The 13,766-nt window shown below is 41.1% G+C and overlaps 1 protein-coding gene across 3 annotated transcripts in view; it reads left to right on the top strand.

The window, feature by feature from the left end:
• kcnq4 (potassium voltage-gated channel subfamily Q member 4) overlaps positions 1-13,766 on the top strand; it is a 39,157-nt gene that overhangs the window by 18,233 nt on the left and 7,158 nt on the right. For 2 of the 3 annotated variants that reach the window (XM_029513666.1, XM_029513668.1), the window contains exons 2-11: positions 6,031-6,121; positions 7,380-7,506; positions 7,669-7,844; positions 8,350-8,475; positions 8,775-8,885; positions 8,969-9,064; positions 9,178-9,266; positions 9,947-10,072; positions 12,930-13,159; positions 13,250-13,349. In XM_029513666.1, the coding sequence (XP_029369526.1) occupies positions 6,031-6,121; positions 7,380-7,506; positions 7,669-7,844; positions 8,350-8,475; positions 8,775-8,885; positions 8,969-9,064; positions 9,178-9,266; positions 9,947-10,072; positions 12,930-13,159; positions 13,250-13,349 (1,272 nt within the window). The remainder of the gene's footprint in view (positions 1-6,030; positions 6,122-7,379; positions 7,507-7,668; positions 7,845-8,349; positions 8,476-8,774; positions 8,886-8,968; positions 9,065-9,177; positions 9,267-9,946; positions 10,073-12,929; positions 13,160-13,249; positions 13,350-13,766) is intronic. The other variant, XM_029513667.1, reaches the window with a different exon arrangement.

Below are 13,766 nucleotides of genomic sequence, written 5' to 3'. Positions count from 1 at the left end.
CACATCAGTGAACATGTATGTCAGACTGCTCTGAATAAACCTCATGCTCTCATTGAGCTTCCTGGTGCATTTGTTTAGTTTAATCTATATATTTACTCGTGTAAGTCCTTGTGGAAGGTGTCACTGCAAGACTGTTCAATAATTGGATTGTGCGTGTGTTCTCTTTTTGTTTGCGTATTTGTGCACAGAATGCAGGTCAATGCCTGAAAGCCTCATTGATCAGGGCTGGCGCCACACACACACACACACACACACAGACAGGTACAGGTACAGGCGTTGTGACATGACCCCAGGGGCCTTCCAGTTTATGTCCAACTTCATCCCTCGCCTTTATCGCCTTCCCATTGTTGCTCCGAGCTGTTTTTTTCCCCGCTTTGACTCATCAACCATTTGTCTTTGCATCTTTCTAAATCAGTTTCTGCTTTTTCTCTGCTTCCTCCCCCTCAGTCTTCTTCATCATCGTCTCGCCTCCCTCTTCCTCCTCAGTTATGTGTAACTGTTAGCTGCTTTATCACCCAGTGATGATTGAATCAAAGGTGCATTCTCCTGCACGATGGCTCTGCACCTTGCTGCCTAGCAAAGAGCAGAGAGTGCTAACCTCATAAACACGTACACACACAGTGTAATGCAGCAAAACACAATGTCATATATTTTCATTAGCGCTGGTGATACCTATTTATCTCACTACAGTGTTTTCACATGACAGTCGAAGTAATGTGAGATCTCCCGTTTCACTTATGTACGTTTACAGGAAAACAGCAGTAAAAGCACCCAGTCTAGCTTCCATTAAAAGCAATCTTGTTGTCCTGTGGGCCGCTGTGCATTTATCTGTTGTCAGGCCCACCAGCATCCCAACAGCCTCCAGGAGCCTGGCAGGCCCTGAGTCACAGTATAAGCACTTCATACATACAGAGGCATGGCATGCCTGACAGCGATCACAGAGCGTTTGACCATTTGAGATATGAATGAACAAGGATTATTCAGATAAACAAGCAAAAAACCTTTCTTCCTCTTTTTTCCTCCTTTCTTTGTCTTACTGCGTTTGCATTTTTTTCACGATTCTCCTCAGTGTCCAATAGACAAATTACACTTGGTGGGCTCTGGGAGAAAATTCAGATATTCTGTGTATATAGCAGAGCATGCATTATTCTTTCTAAAAACTTCTGGAGTAATTACTAATGTAGACAGCCTTACAGTGTACCTCCTCTGTGTCTGACTTTCATGAATTATTTAATTCATTATGTCACAAACCTTTTTGTGATTCACAATATCCTCCGTTAACTATAAGATTCAAATCAGTTTAATTCCTTGACTTGTCCATGGGAACAGTACTAATGTTTATATTTTGATGCAGAGTAGCACAAAACCCTTGAGACCATCCTTGCTGATCTGATGGATTGCGACTGATGCTTTGCTTTTAACTGAGATTTCCCTGAAAGGAGGGAGCATCAGTGGGATGGTGCTGTTCAGGTGGATTGCAGGCAGTGGTGGAGAAAGTAAAACCTCAGCAGAAATGTGGCTCTCCGTCCATGAGCATCACTCATCCTTTCAATTTCTCCTCATTTTGTTTATTTATGAATTTCTTGATTACATTACTTGTTTGTTTGCAAGTGTATTTATTCACTGAGGACAACAGAAGAGATAATACAGAACAGAAGTGTCTTCTCTGTGGGGGAAGGCCAGGTCACTTAATTACATGGGCAGAGCTGTAGACAAAAGATGATCAAACAGGGCAACATTTGAGGATTTCCATTCATGAATAATGAATGAACAAGGAGTAAATGTGACCGTGCATATGAGTATAGTAAAAGTCAAAGTTTTCGAGCTGATAACTGTGGCAGATAAAAGGTTACAGGACTTCAAAAGTTACTGTATAACATGCAGGGACAAGGGACAAAGCATTTCTGCTTCAGATCGCACGGCCCAAAGTGTCGTCTTACTAGTGTGACGAATCAAATCAGAGTTACACATACAGCAGGTCTGGACTAAACTCTTTATCGTTAAAGCCCAACAAATGCCTACAAGTGCAATCATTTGCGACGGTGGCAGGAGGGTCAGAAACCTCGGGCAGAACCAGGCTCAGGGTGAGCAGCCATCTTAAATGATTAGATAATAATACAAATGATAAGCACAGGCAGACACAGCCTAACTCTTGATTTTTGTCCTGTCGCGGGATTTGTGATTGTCACAAAAAATAGATTATCGAAAGCACAAGCACTAGAAATATATTTAGAATACAATTAGCATCATTAGTCAACCCTAGTAAATACTCAGGGTCACAACGTTGGCATTTACTTGGTTGGAGAACTTCAGCGTAGATGGTATAATTGTATTTTACAGCTTTATTTGATTTTGGCAAGTGTGATTTGAGGTCTGCTTGTGGGTTGTGGCCTGAATAAGATGAGGTTTGAACGATTTGTGACTGAGAAACCTATTTTGGGATTATGCAAACTGGATGCTGAGCCATATTGGTAGCAACACATTGCAGTATTTTCAGAGTAATTGTATGCAATAACATCATATGCAGATAAATGCTGATTAGCTTTCATAAATTATTTCTTGTGGAATGCCTTTGTGCACTTTGTTGAAGCCAAGCTGTCGATCTGGCTATCTGTACTTGAACATTTCATAAAGGACAAGTCAATGGAGGAAACGTCTTCAGGTTCTACCCCGACTAACCTCCTCCTTATGGAAATACGTGCAGCCCTTTGGGATAATTGAGGGAAAAAAAGACAGGCTTTAGTCAGCACATTACTCAGTTGATGAACGACTAAAATGCATTGTTTGCAGAGCGTCTTCTGAGTGCCTTTTTCAAGCGCTGTGTGGAGAAATATACAGTGGTAATTTGTGGGTGAATGTTTATTTACACTTGGTTTCTGGTGTCTTTCGAAGTGTGTTAGAGCTACTCTGTCTCTCTATTTGCAGAGTCTCGCCATCTGGAAACTGTGGCCAGGAAAGGCAGACAAAACAAAAGTAGTTGGACAAGTAGCTCATTCACTGACATTTGCACAATGTTGCTGCACATGAGAGAGAAAAAATACAACGCGACAGACTTTTCAGGTCGAGCGTCTGAATCACTGCTGCTAGAGTAATGCCTTCCTTTCTGTTCTGAGGCTATACAGAGAAGTTATCCCTTCACACCCCCTTTAAAAGAGTTCAGCTAACTTCTACTACTAATCATTACTATTAGCTGCCATTTCGCTGACCCCAGATATATCATTCAACTGTTAAACTCTATACTCTAAAACCTCAAACTCTCTCTAATCCTTCCTTCCTGTTGTCATCTAATGTTTCTGAAGTAAGGCTGATACAAAACAATGTGTAACATCTTACTCTGTGACTCAACCAATTAGATTTTAGTCTGAGAGGATATGGGTTTTTCCTACTGTTTCCTCTTCTGTTGAATATTTGCTGATGAATCTCTTGAATGATCATCTTCTCATACTTTGTTCTTTCAGTTGCTTTAGACCACAGATATTAATCTTTGGAATCAGTAATTGAATATATATATGGATTATATGCTGTTAAGTATTTGTTTATTTCAGCAGCTGTCCACTTCAGCAAACCCATAGTTCTGAGCAGTTAAAAGAAGTGAGCTCCTGAAATTCATTTCACTTTATTTTTCGCATTAGCCCGATGACAGACTTGCTGATTGTATAACTGATTGTGCTAAAAGGGATCCGTTGTGTGAGACCATAACTGCAACCAACAAGTGTTCTCTAACTTTGGGGTCTGACATCTAGAGCAGCTGGATGTGCAGCTGCTACCTGGCTAATCCTGCCTCACTGTTCTGGCTTCACATGGCACAGAGAACAGGCAGCGCCTGTTTCTGCAGTTACTCATTTACATGAGGCACAATTAGGTCATATTGTAATATAGAAATAAAGAAATTCCAAATGAGAGCATAACTATCAGAATCTTCTGGCTAACAGTTTATTAACAAAGGGTTGGTCAATGTATCACACAACGTTGAGTTTGGAGTTTATTTTATGACCTTTGTGATTGCTTGTGTGGCTTCCACCTTGCTGCATGACTAAAGAAACTTTCCGACAAACATGATATGTACAGCTAAATCCTGATATGCTTTCACACCTAACCCCCTTTATCATATTCATGTCATATCATATTGAGCTAACCTTCTTCTACAGACTGTTCCCTGCTCACCAGAAATGTCTGCTTCTGCTCAGTATAATGAAAAACACTGACAACCCAAAAAAAAAAAAAAAAAGTTAAAGCAAAAGATCAAGAGATTAAATGAAATTAATTGGCATTGGAAGACTCTAGCTGCTTTTAATCTCACTGTCGACAGCTCCACTGAAACAATGTCTAACAATAACTTTTTCCAGTGGTTAAGAGGGACAGAGTGTGGGGTTACTACATAAGTGCTGACATTATTCTTTTCAACCACTCAACATAAATGTTTTCACTGTAAAGTTAAAGTTAATGCATCATCTTTAGTGGAGATTTTCTTTTTCTACATAAAGGGATAGTTACTAACCTGTTCATAAAAGGATTTGTCCATCAGGGAAAACAGGGAAGAGAGGACTTCCCATCACGTATGTAGCAGTTGTATGTGACAACTGCACAACAGATTCACAACTAATAATATTTTTGTCGGTGAACAGAAACTGAATTGTGTCTACGTCTCTCTGGTCTTCAACCTGATTTAATCATAGCAGTTGCCAAGGGCAGCCTTGTTGCTTCTCTGGAGATGAAGTGTTTATACTAAGATGAGAGCACCTTGAGCATAAGGCACAATTTACCAGAATTTATGTTGTGTTTTATCCTGGAGTAGTTCTCAAACTGAAGTGGCCATTAGTTCGGTGGGACAGTAATTTCTGTCCCATAGTTTTGTAGAAAGGGACTGATGATGCCATCATCCACGTTGGGTGTGACAAGGCTGGGAAAGTCTCATGTATTTGTTTTTGTCCTCAGTTCCAAGCCATTTCTACTAAAGCTGTAAATGTTGATAAGCAGTTTATTTTAATTTTTTAAAAGAGCATAAATCTTGTATTTAAAAAACCCCACCAATCTTTTGGCTACACAGATAGCACTGAATTGTGGGATTAATTAGGAGTCACAACTTGAAATAATGTGCATGTCTATCATGAAGCTAATCCACCAGACTGGATATAAATTATACATTTTTTCTAAAAAAAAACCAAAAACCCATGACATATTCCTGACATTTCCTCCTTAACTGTAAATGTTCTGTACAATATATCATCAGTGGACCAAGTTTATCCAAAGTGTTATTATCAAAGCTATTGATTAATGAACTCCACATAAGAAAATTGGCGATAAAATTTGGTGATGGGCAAACCAGAACATGACCAACACCAAGACTTTGTACCTCAAAAACTGGTGGACAGAATCTCACCAAACGGGGGACATATTATCAGTGTCTGTTCATCGTAACAGCCTCTTATGTCTATTTCTATGAACTGCAACAAACTAGTGACATGATACTGAACATTAAAATAAATAGCAAAACCTACTCATATCATAAATTATTATGATTGTGCAGTATTAGAAGTATTAGAACCCAGAAAGAGCTATTTCTGTCTATAATTCATTTTTCATTTGGTGTGGCAACAATTAAAACATAGACAATTGCCAGACTGATGATTAACACTTTTACTAAGCTGCCATAACGCCAAATGCTGCAGCATGAAGCCTTTATTTACCTGATTTTAAAGAACAGATAATTTGATGACACTTTATCACACTATTGCTAAAAACAACCACGCTTGCTTTTATTGTTCTACCTCTTGTGCCACTGACCAAATATGAGTCAGCAAGATGTGTTTCTGTTGTTACTGATCAACAAATCCTTTCCTGATTATTTGTAATGGAGGTTTTCTCTGTTAGCTAATTACTCATAAATTGAACAATGCATATTTTAATGGGTTTTACTTAATCCATTTGCTTCTTCTCGAATGGGATTAGTGTAACCGCATATTGTGCCTATGTCTGTGTATTTTGTAGTTTCTTTTAATGTGTTTACTTTGTGTGTGTGTGGTGTTTCAGTTTTCTGCTGGTGTTCAGCTGTTTGGTTTTGTCTGTGTTCTCCACCATCCGTGATCACCAGAAAGTTGCCAACCAAGGCCTCTTCATCCTGGTAAGGCCTAATACACACATATACACAAACTCTTTCATACACATCATCTCACCTAATGCGATTTATCCACTAGCGTGAATGTTGTTGTTTGCTGTTGGGAGCTCAGACAGCCGTGTAAGCAAGTGGGAAGATTCAGGTATTGTTGACTGCGCAGGAAATCACAGACATCACATCCACTAATCCTAATAGCTATCCCATAATCTCCCGTCTCCCTCTGTGCTTAAGCTGCTTTATTGAAAGGTAATGGACACTCACACCATTTCACCCTCTTTCCTTAACCTGACTTGTCTTCTGTCAAACTGCTCCCCCCTTCCACTTTCTCATCCCACCTTGTTAATCACTACATGTTATTTAATGGTTTGATCCACATTCCCTCTGTTCACTCTTCCAATCAATCACTTAGCCATTAGCAGGCTGTTGGATATAGTTGACTTTACTTGCGCAAACATTTGCTCAAATAACAAATTGGTTTGGAGAATTTCTGTGCAGTCCAAAACCTGACTCACAAAGAGAATGAAAGAGGATGGACAGAGTAGTGTGTCACTAGGCTGTGGCTTTTACCATACAATGTTTATCATATTTACATTTTGAAATTCAATCTTCTGTCAAATGGAAGGTAAATGCATTTAGGTTCTATATATGAAGATCATGCGACAAATATACACATCCATCGTCACAGTTTCTCACTGAGAAGGTTAGTTTTCTGCACTAGAAATACAGTCTAGAAATTTGACCTCTAACTATAACTTTGACCTTCACAATTTAGATGTTGACACACACAACATCCTGCTTATGTTTTTAGGTTTCGCCACTGACATGATCGACATCATTAACCACACTTTGCTCTTCGTTTGCCTTTTTTTCACATAAATTGTGATTCACTTTTTGGTTGTGAGGTCTAATACAGTGTATTTCCCCAATGAACGCAGGATGCACATAGAAGCCGAACTGATGTAAAATTAGAACAATTCAAATCCCGTTTTTGATTCACTTCTGAAAGGGTTATTAAATGATAGGTAAATAAACACAGATACATTTATGCAGTTAAATGCCAAACTGCCCCACTGCATGCTGATCTGACTTTTGAAAGGAAAAAATATACATGAATACAAAAAATGGAGGGCGGTGTCATATTTCTTTGGATGGTCTATAAAACATTGTATTCACTTTGCTCCTCAGCACTCCAGTGCTGTCAGTGACTGTCTCTCTCTCTCTCTTTGTGTGTGTTTTGTTGTGTGTGTCCGGATGTGTCTTGTAGGAGTTTGTGATGATTGTGGTGTTTGGGTTGGAATACTTCATCAGGATCTGGGCGGCGGGCTGCTGCTGCAGATACCGTGGCTGGCAGGGACGGCTGAGATTTGCCAGAAAGCCCTTCTGTGTCATAGGTGGGTGTGTGGTTAGTGTGTGTGTGTGTGTGTGTGAGCGCGCGTTTGTGCGTGTGTGAGGGCAGCACACAAACCCATGTCAAAGTGTCATCTGAAAATTGTGGAACTGCCGTACACTCATGTCCTTTCTATGTCACTGTGGATAAAACTCCTTACCTGCAGATTTCATTGTATTCGTGGCGTCACTGGCAGTGATCGCTGCAGGTACGCAGGGTAACATTTTTGCCACCTCGGCCCTGCGGAGCATGCGCTTCCTGCAGATTCTACGGATGGTTCGTATGGACAGACGAGGAGGCACCTGGAAACTACTGGGTTCAGTTGTGTATGCACACAGCAAGGTTTGATAAAGCTCTCTTCTCTGGTTCATGTTTCAGAACATTTTACATTTATTTCCACTTAAGAATGAAATTCAAAGTTAAAATAATACCGGTGTATCCTGTCCAAATAAAAGGGGTTGAGTTTTGTTACCCGAAGCCTGGTGATAGTGCTCAAGATGGTTACCAACAGGATGAATAACTAGATAACTTTGAGTGATGAGGAATAAGTGGTAAGTCTACTAATGACCAGCTGTGACTTCCTCTTAACTATTTTTTGGCAAACAGTTGTTGGGATTTTTGCTGACGTCCAGCGTTCAGCCGCAGAGGGCAGTTTGATGGTGGTGATGATGATGCATAAAGTGTTGAAACAAAACTGCACAGCAAAGTCAAAGTGGAAGTGATGATTTTGGAAATGTACCCATTGATGATGATAGTGGTACTGTAATGACAGGAGGGATTAAGATATTAAAGACGCTGCTGCTGCTGACAGGAGTGATTGATATTCCTCTTTGTCCCGCTCTCTTAGGAGTTGATTACTGCCTGGTACATTGGTTTCCTCGTGCTGATCTTTGCTTCCTTCCTCGTCTACCTGGCAGAGAAGGACATCAACTCTGATTTTAACACCTATGCAGACTCCCTCTGGTGGGGGACTGTGAGTACTGCACAATGCTTGCACGCACGCACACTATTGCAGGCTTTATGTAGCTGTGATAATAATAATAATAATCCCTTTTTAGCAAATCTCCTTGGAATAAATGGCGTGTTTAGCTGTAGATGACTGAGCAATATTCTGTACGTTGTAGGTGAAGGTGAAGGCTCTTATGTTAATATCAGCATGAGTGGAAAGCTTTTAGACAAATGCAGGACCTTATCACCCTGAGAATTTGCTTTATGTTAAACCCATCATATTGGTTTGTGTGCGTGTGTGTGTGTGTGTGTGTGCGTGCGCAGATTACGCTCACAACTATTGGCTACGGTGATAAGACCCCTCACACCTGGCAGGGACGGCTCCTCGCTGCAGGCTTTGCTCTTCTGGGAGTTTCCTTCTTTGCCCTGCCTGCTGTAAGTCTCCTCTGTATGCGCTCACATCTTTGTTAGTGGCTCCTATCTTTGGTTTTGACTTAAATTTGATGTCTGAACCTCAGGGAATTCTGGGCTCAGGCTTTGCCTTGAAGGTTCAAGAGCAGCACCGTCAAAAGCATTTTGAGAAGAGGAGGATGCCTGCTGCTAACCTGATACAGGTAATGCACAGTGGGGGTAATAAGTCTTGCTGTAATATGGTATTTAATCAATTGAAGTGTCAGACAGATTGTTAATGCCCGTTTCTCTTTTGGGTGTTTGTGGCTTTGTTCAGGCTGCATGGCGTCTCTACTCTACAGATCCCAAACACTCCTATCTAACAGCCACATGGTACTTCTATGACAGCATGTTGCCTTCGTTCAGGTAGGCACTGTTCTCACGCTACACGTTAAGCTCTGAATGGATTCAGCCATCAGAAATTTGTAGTTCCCGTTTTTTCATTTGTTTGAAGTGTAATAAGTGCAGACAGAGATTTGAGAGTCACAAAAGGGTGAATTGTACTGTGGAACCATGTGATACTTTGTTTTGCTCTTGCTCATTATACAAATTATACAAAGCACAGGCCACACCTGCTACCTTTCGCCCATGACAACCCTTCTCAGAAGTGGTGGTTTTAACTTTTTTTAATTATTACTTTAAATTTAACATGGGCCCGGCCCTTTTAAATGCCTCTGCCACCACTATTCAATTACATTTTCATCTCCTTTGTTTTACACAGTGGTTTCTTATAATTTTCATTTATATATTAATTTGACTAATTTTTTTATTTGCTTAAAAGGAGGGGAACGTGAGAAACATAAGTAGAAGCATACCTCAGTTTTATAGTAACATCTAGTCAAGTTTGGAATAAAATGATAATTTTTTCATATCTCTCTCAAGTATCCCTCTTCTTTTGAGCATTTGGACCATTGATTTGGCCTTTTTGTGAGTTATTTATTATTTGCTGTTTTTTGTTCATATGTCATGTGTTTTTGTTTTTTTTTTGTTCGTTTGTTCTGTTTTGTTTTGGGTTTTTTTTTTTTTTTGTGCACGTGGGGTGTCAGAGAACTGACGCTACTGTTCAGTCACCTCCAGCGACAGCGTAACCCCAAGAAGGTTCTCCACAACTCCTACCACACGCTGCTGTCTGGGCTGCGGCCCTACAGCTCCCCCTACCTGTCGGGAGACAGGTACGCACACCACCAACCTCACTGTGCATCCAAACAGGTGGCCGAAAGTTCACCTCCACTCATACACAGTATGAGGAGACATACAGGGGACATGGGGACATACAGAAGATCACATTAAACAGGAGTACACACACACACACACACATATACACACATAGACACATGCACGCATACAAACAAAAAGCAAGACTGACTGCTTATGGAGCTTTCTGCATGGGCATATAGTGTGTTTAACAATATTGTACTAACGTCTGATCTGAGACCACTGTGTTACAGGCCCCTCTGCTTCTCAGCATCTTTGTCTGCTTAGCTCCTACTCGCGCCATCTCCACCACCCACTATTCACTCATCAGTTTCCTCTTCCTGTCTTCCTCTTTCTTTCTGTTCCTTTCCTTTGTGTCTTTTCCATGCCATCCATCCTCCATCCTTCATCTGTTCTCAGGAAGGCAGAAGGTCCATGCAGGTTTGTCTTTCAAGTCCTGAGCTGTCCTTTTTGGTTTGACAATATTTGTAGTTCAGGTGAACTTGCTGCGTTAGACTCATAACTTAATAAAGGGCCGTGTTGCGTATATCTGACTTGTGCATGCATTCAGTGAGAGTGACACATTGGTTTTTCTGAATAATACAACTTTTGCTGGTGGAAATGTCTTTGATTTGAGGTGCCTTTCTCACACCACGTTGTCTAATGGGTTGTTTTGATGAATATACTTTGGTGAGACATTACAGCCCAATACTGTTGCATGATCCTTCCCCACTCGTTGGTCAAACCTGCTTCACTCTTCAGTGAGTGTGTCATAATCCAAACCAGCTCAGGTGAACTCAGATGTACATTGTGCATCTTTAGGTGAAATAACATGAGCAGGAAAGGAGAGCGCTATTTGGATTATTGAGATATCACACGTCACCCTCTTTCTCTGGTTTTTCCTTTCCTACCACGGGTTCACAATGTACCCAGATTGTGTCCCAGAATTTCTCACCATCCCTCATCCCCCCACGACCCCCACTCCTCTCCTCTCCACCCCTCACTTCCTCTTCCCTCTGACTTGTGTGTCTCCCCAGTCAACTCCTTTCTAAAAAGCGGGGTCTCTTCCGGATTCACGCTGGCCGCAAGCAGAGGTATCCACAGCAATGAGCCTGTGCACGGGGCACGCCAAAACATCATCCATTGAATAACACCACTCTTTTCCTCTTATAGTGCACACATCAACTCACTTTGCTTGAATTGCTCAAAAAATTGTAGGCCAGTGCAGTGTCTTAATAAAAGTTTTCTGTTATTGTTTAAAACCAAATTTCACAGTTTCTCTGATTTTGCAAAAGGAATAATCTTCTCAGTCAAAATGGCCCATTGTAGCAGATGCCTTTAAATTTCTCTTCCTTTAAGTGACGTAGTTGAAATTGAAATGTTTAAATAGACACTGTAATCTGGACCTCAAATGCTTGAGTGAAGACACACTGTGTTATGTTTTATAAGAGGATTTTTCTCCAGTTTAGTTTTTATTGTCAGTGCTGGAGAAACAAGAGCTGAGTTTGTTTGCTTTGGCTTGAAGGTCATGATAAAATGTGTTGAAAACACGACAGAAGTCTTTGAGGGTTAATGACCACGATGTGTTTCACCTTCATCAAACATCTCTGATTAAATAGGGAATCTAAAAAAAAAAAAAAAAGCAAAAGCCTTTCACAAATTGAAAAATTTCAAGTCAGAAGAATCTCCCTGCTGTAGACTTGCTTCATGTTTTCAATTCAGTTGTTAAGTTCATTTATTGACTCTTCCTGAAGAGAAGGTTTAAATGATTCAGCATGCTTTTCTATTTCATATTGGTCATGAGAGCCTTTCTAAAAAATCTGTATGTTGGCGTTTTATTTGTAAAAGGTCTGGAAGGGCAAAAAAGCTTCTGTCTGCATGTAGTGTTCTACCAAAGTCTTCAAAAGGTTCATCATTTACATCCTTTCCCAACAGCATGCAAAGGTCTCTCAGCTTATCTGCCTCCATTTCACCCAGTCTACCTGAAACATTTCATGCTGTGTCCACCAACATCTCCTAACTATTTAAATTTTAATTTAAATGGCTTGCTGTACGACACGCACAACAAGAGTATATATCATCGTAAACATGTAGGAGTACACCACTCTGCAGGAATGCCTCTTTGCTGCATGATGTTTACATTTCCTTATGGATCCGTGAAAGAGTGTAAGAGGGGGGTCTCCAGAGCATGCTACACCGGCAGCGTTAGAACTCAATCAGCTGGAGTGAATGGCCACTAAATACCTTTTCCCCTGTAAATAGAAGACGCTACCTATCGGTTTGGGGTCATAGTGTAGAGAACTTAATGAGAAACGTTTGTATGGCTGCAGTTTGAAGCTACTATTTTGATGCTTATTCACTCTGCTGAAGGAACTAGTAAGGCATGTCTCGGTCTGACGGTGGGTGGAACGTTTTCTGCCACCCCAGCACTAATGCAAGTCCAGAATCAGGTTTCAGTCTGATTTAGCTGATTCAGGTGCTATGATAGGCACATTAAATAACGGAATCAGTTTTTTGCTTGATTGAGTGGTCCCTCTGGTCTAACTGCCTCCATGATAAGTGAGCCAGTCTGTCATTCTTAGAGCAAATGTATTTTTTGTGTCTTCTTTTGTCTGCTTGTTTATGCGTCTCTGTGAGGCCGACAATCACAGACCATATTTTTGTGTTACTTCATCTTTACTAACAAACTCTTTTCTAACAAGCTCACTCTGGCCTTCTGCTGCTTCCCTAAATCTCCAGGATAATACAGTGTAGTTTTCCATAAACGTCAAAGGCGTGGACACTGTGATCATTGACAAAAACTCAGGTGATTGACTTATTTATCTTGACTGTCAGCAGTAAAATGGGCTTCCGGGATCGGATCAGGATCAACAATTCCCGATCATCCCAAACCATTCGGAACAAGGCATCGCCACTGCCGCCGGGCTCCAGTGTCAGACGCTCTCCCAGCCAGGAGAACGTCCCTGAGACTACCAGCCCTGGGAAGGTCCAGAAGAGCTGGAGTTTTAATGACCGCACACGCTTCCGCACCTCACTTCGCCTCAAACCTCGACCTCCTGTTGACGGTAGGCAACACACACAAACACTAAGGGTCCCTCCATGACTCCTTTGTGCATGATAGTGTCACTGAATGTCTTCTCTGTGCCTTGGTCCAGTGGAAGGAGTCGGCGAGGACAGTGTGGAAGACAAACCATATTACGATGTCGCCATGGAGGAGGTAATCCCAGCAGTGAAGACACTCATACGAGCTGTCAGGTTAGTCTTGCCATCAACAGCGTTTTAGTTCATTTTACCTGTACACATACAGCTTTAATGATCCCTGTTCCAAACAGTAGAGCTCTGAAATTTCCCATTGTTAAAGGACAAGCTAGATTAAACTCTAAAAAACCTTCATCCTTTACCTTTTTGAGCAATCACATGAGCATGACAACCTCACAGGAAAAACTGGAGCTGTAGTGCCACTGGTCCACAATAGAACAAGGTGACTTTGGTCACACAAACAATCTGTGCGTGTGTATTCAGATGATGCACTTCCCGTGGCATTTATAGCTTGCATTAACAGGTGAACTTGCTGCTAACTCATTTAGGCACTGGCGTGCGCAGATTTAGCTGACGGGGTAAAAATGTCCACTTAGAGGAGGAAACTGAGCCCTACTGCAGTCAGGGTTACTT

The sequence above is a fragment of the Echeneis naucrates genome, chromosome 11, assembly GCF_900963305.1.
Source record: "Echeneis naucrates chromosome 11, fEcheNa1.1, whole genome shotgun sequence".
Taxonomy (NCBI): domain Eukaryota; kingdom Metazoa; phylum Chordata; class Actinopteri; order Carangiformes; family Echeneidae; genus Echeneis; species Echeneis naucrates.
The sequence above is the reverse complement of the archived record's forward strand: the minus strand, read 5'-3'. Positions and strand labels throughout refer to the sequence as shown.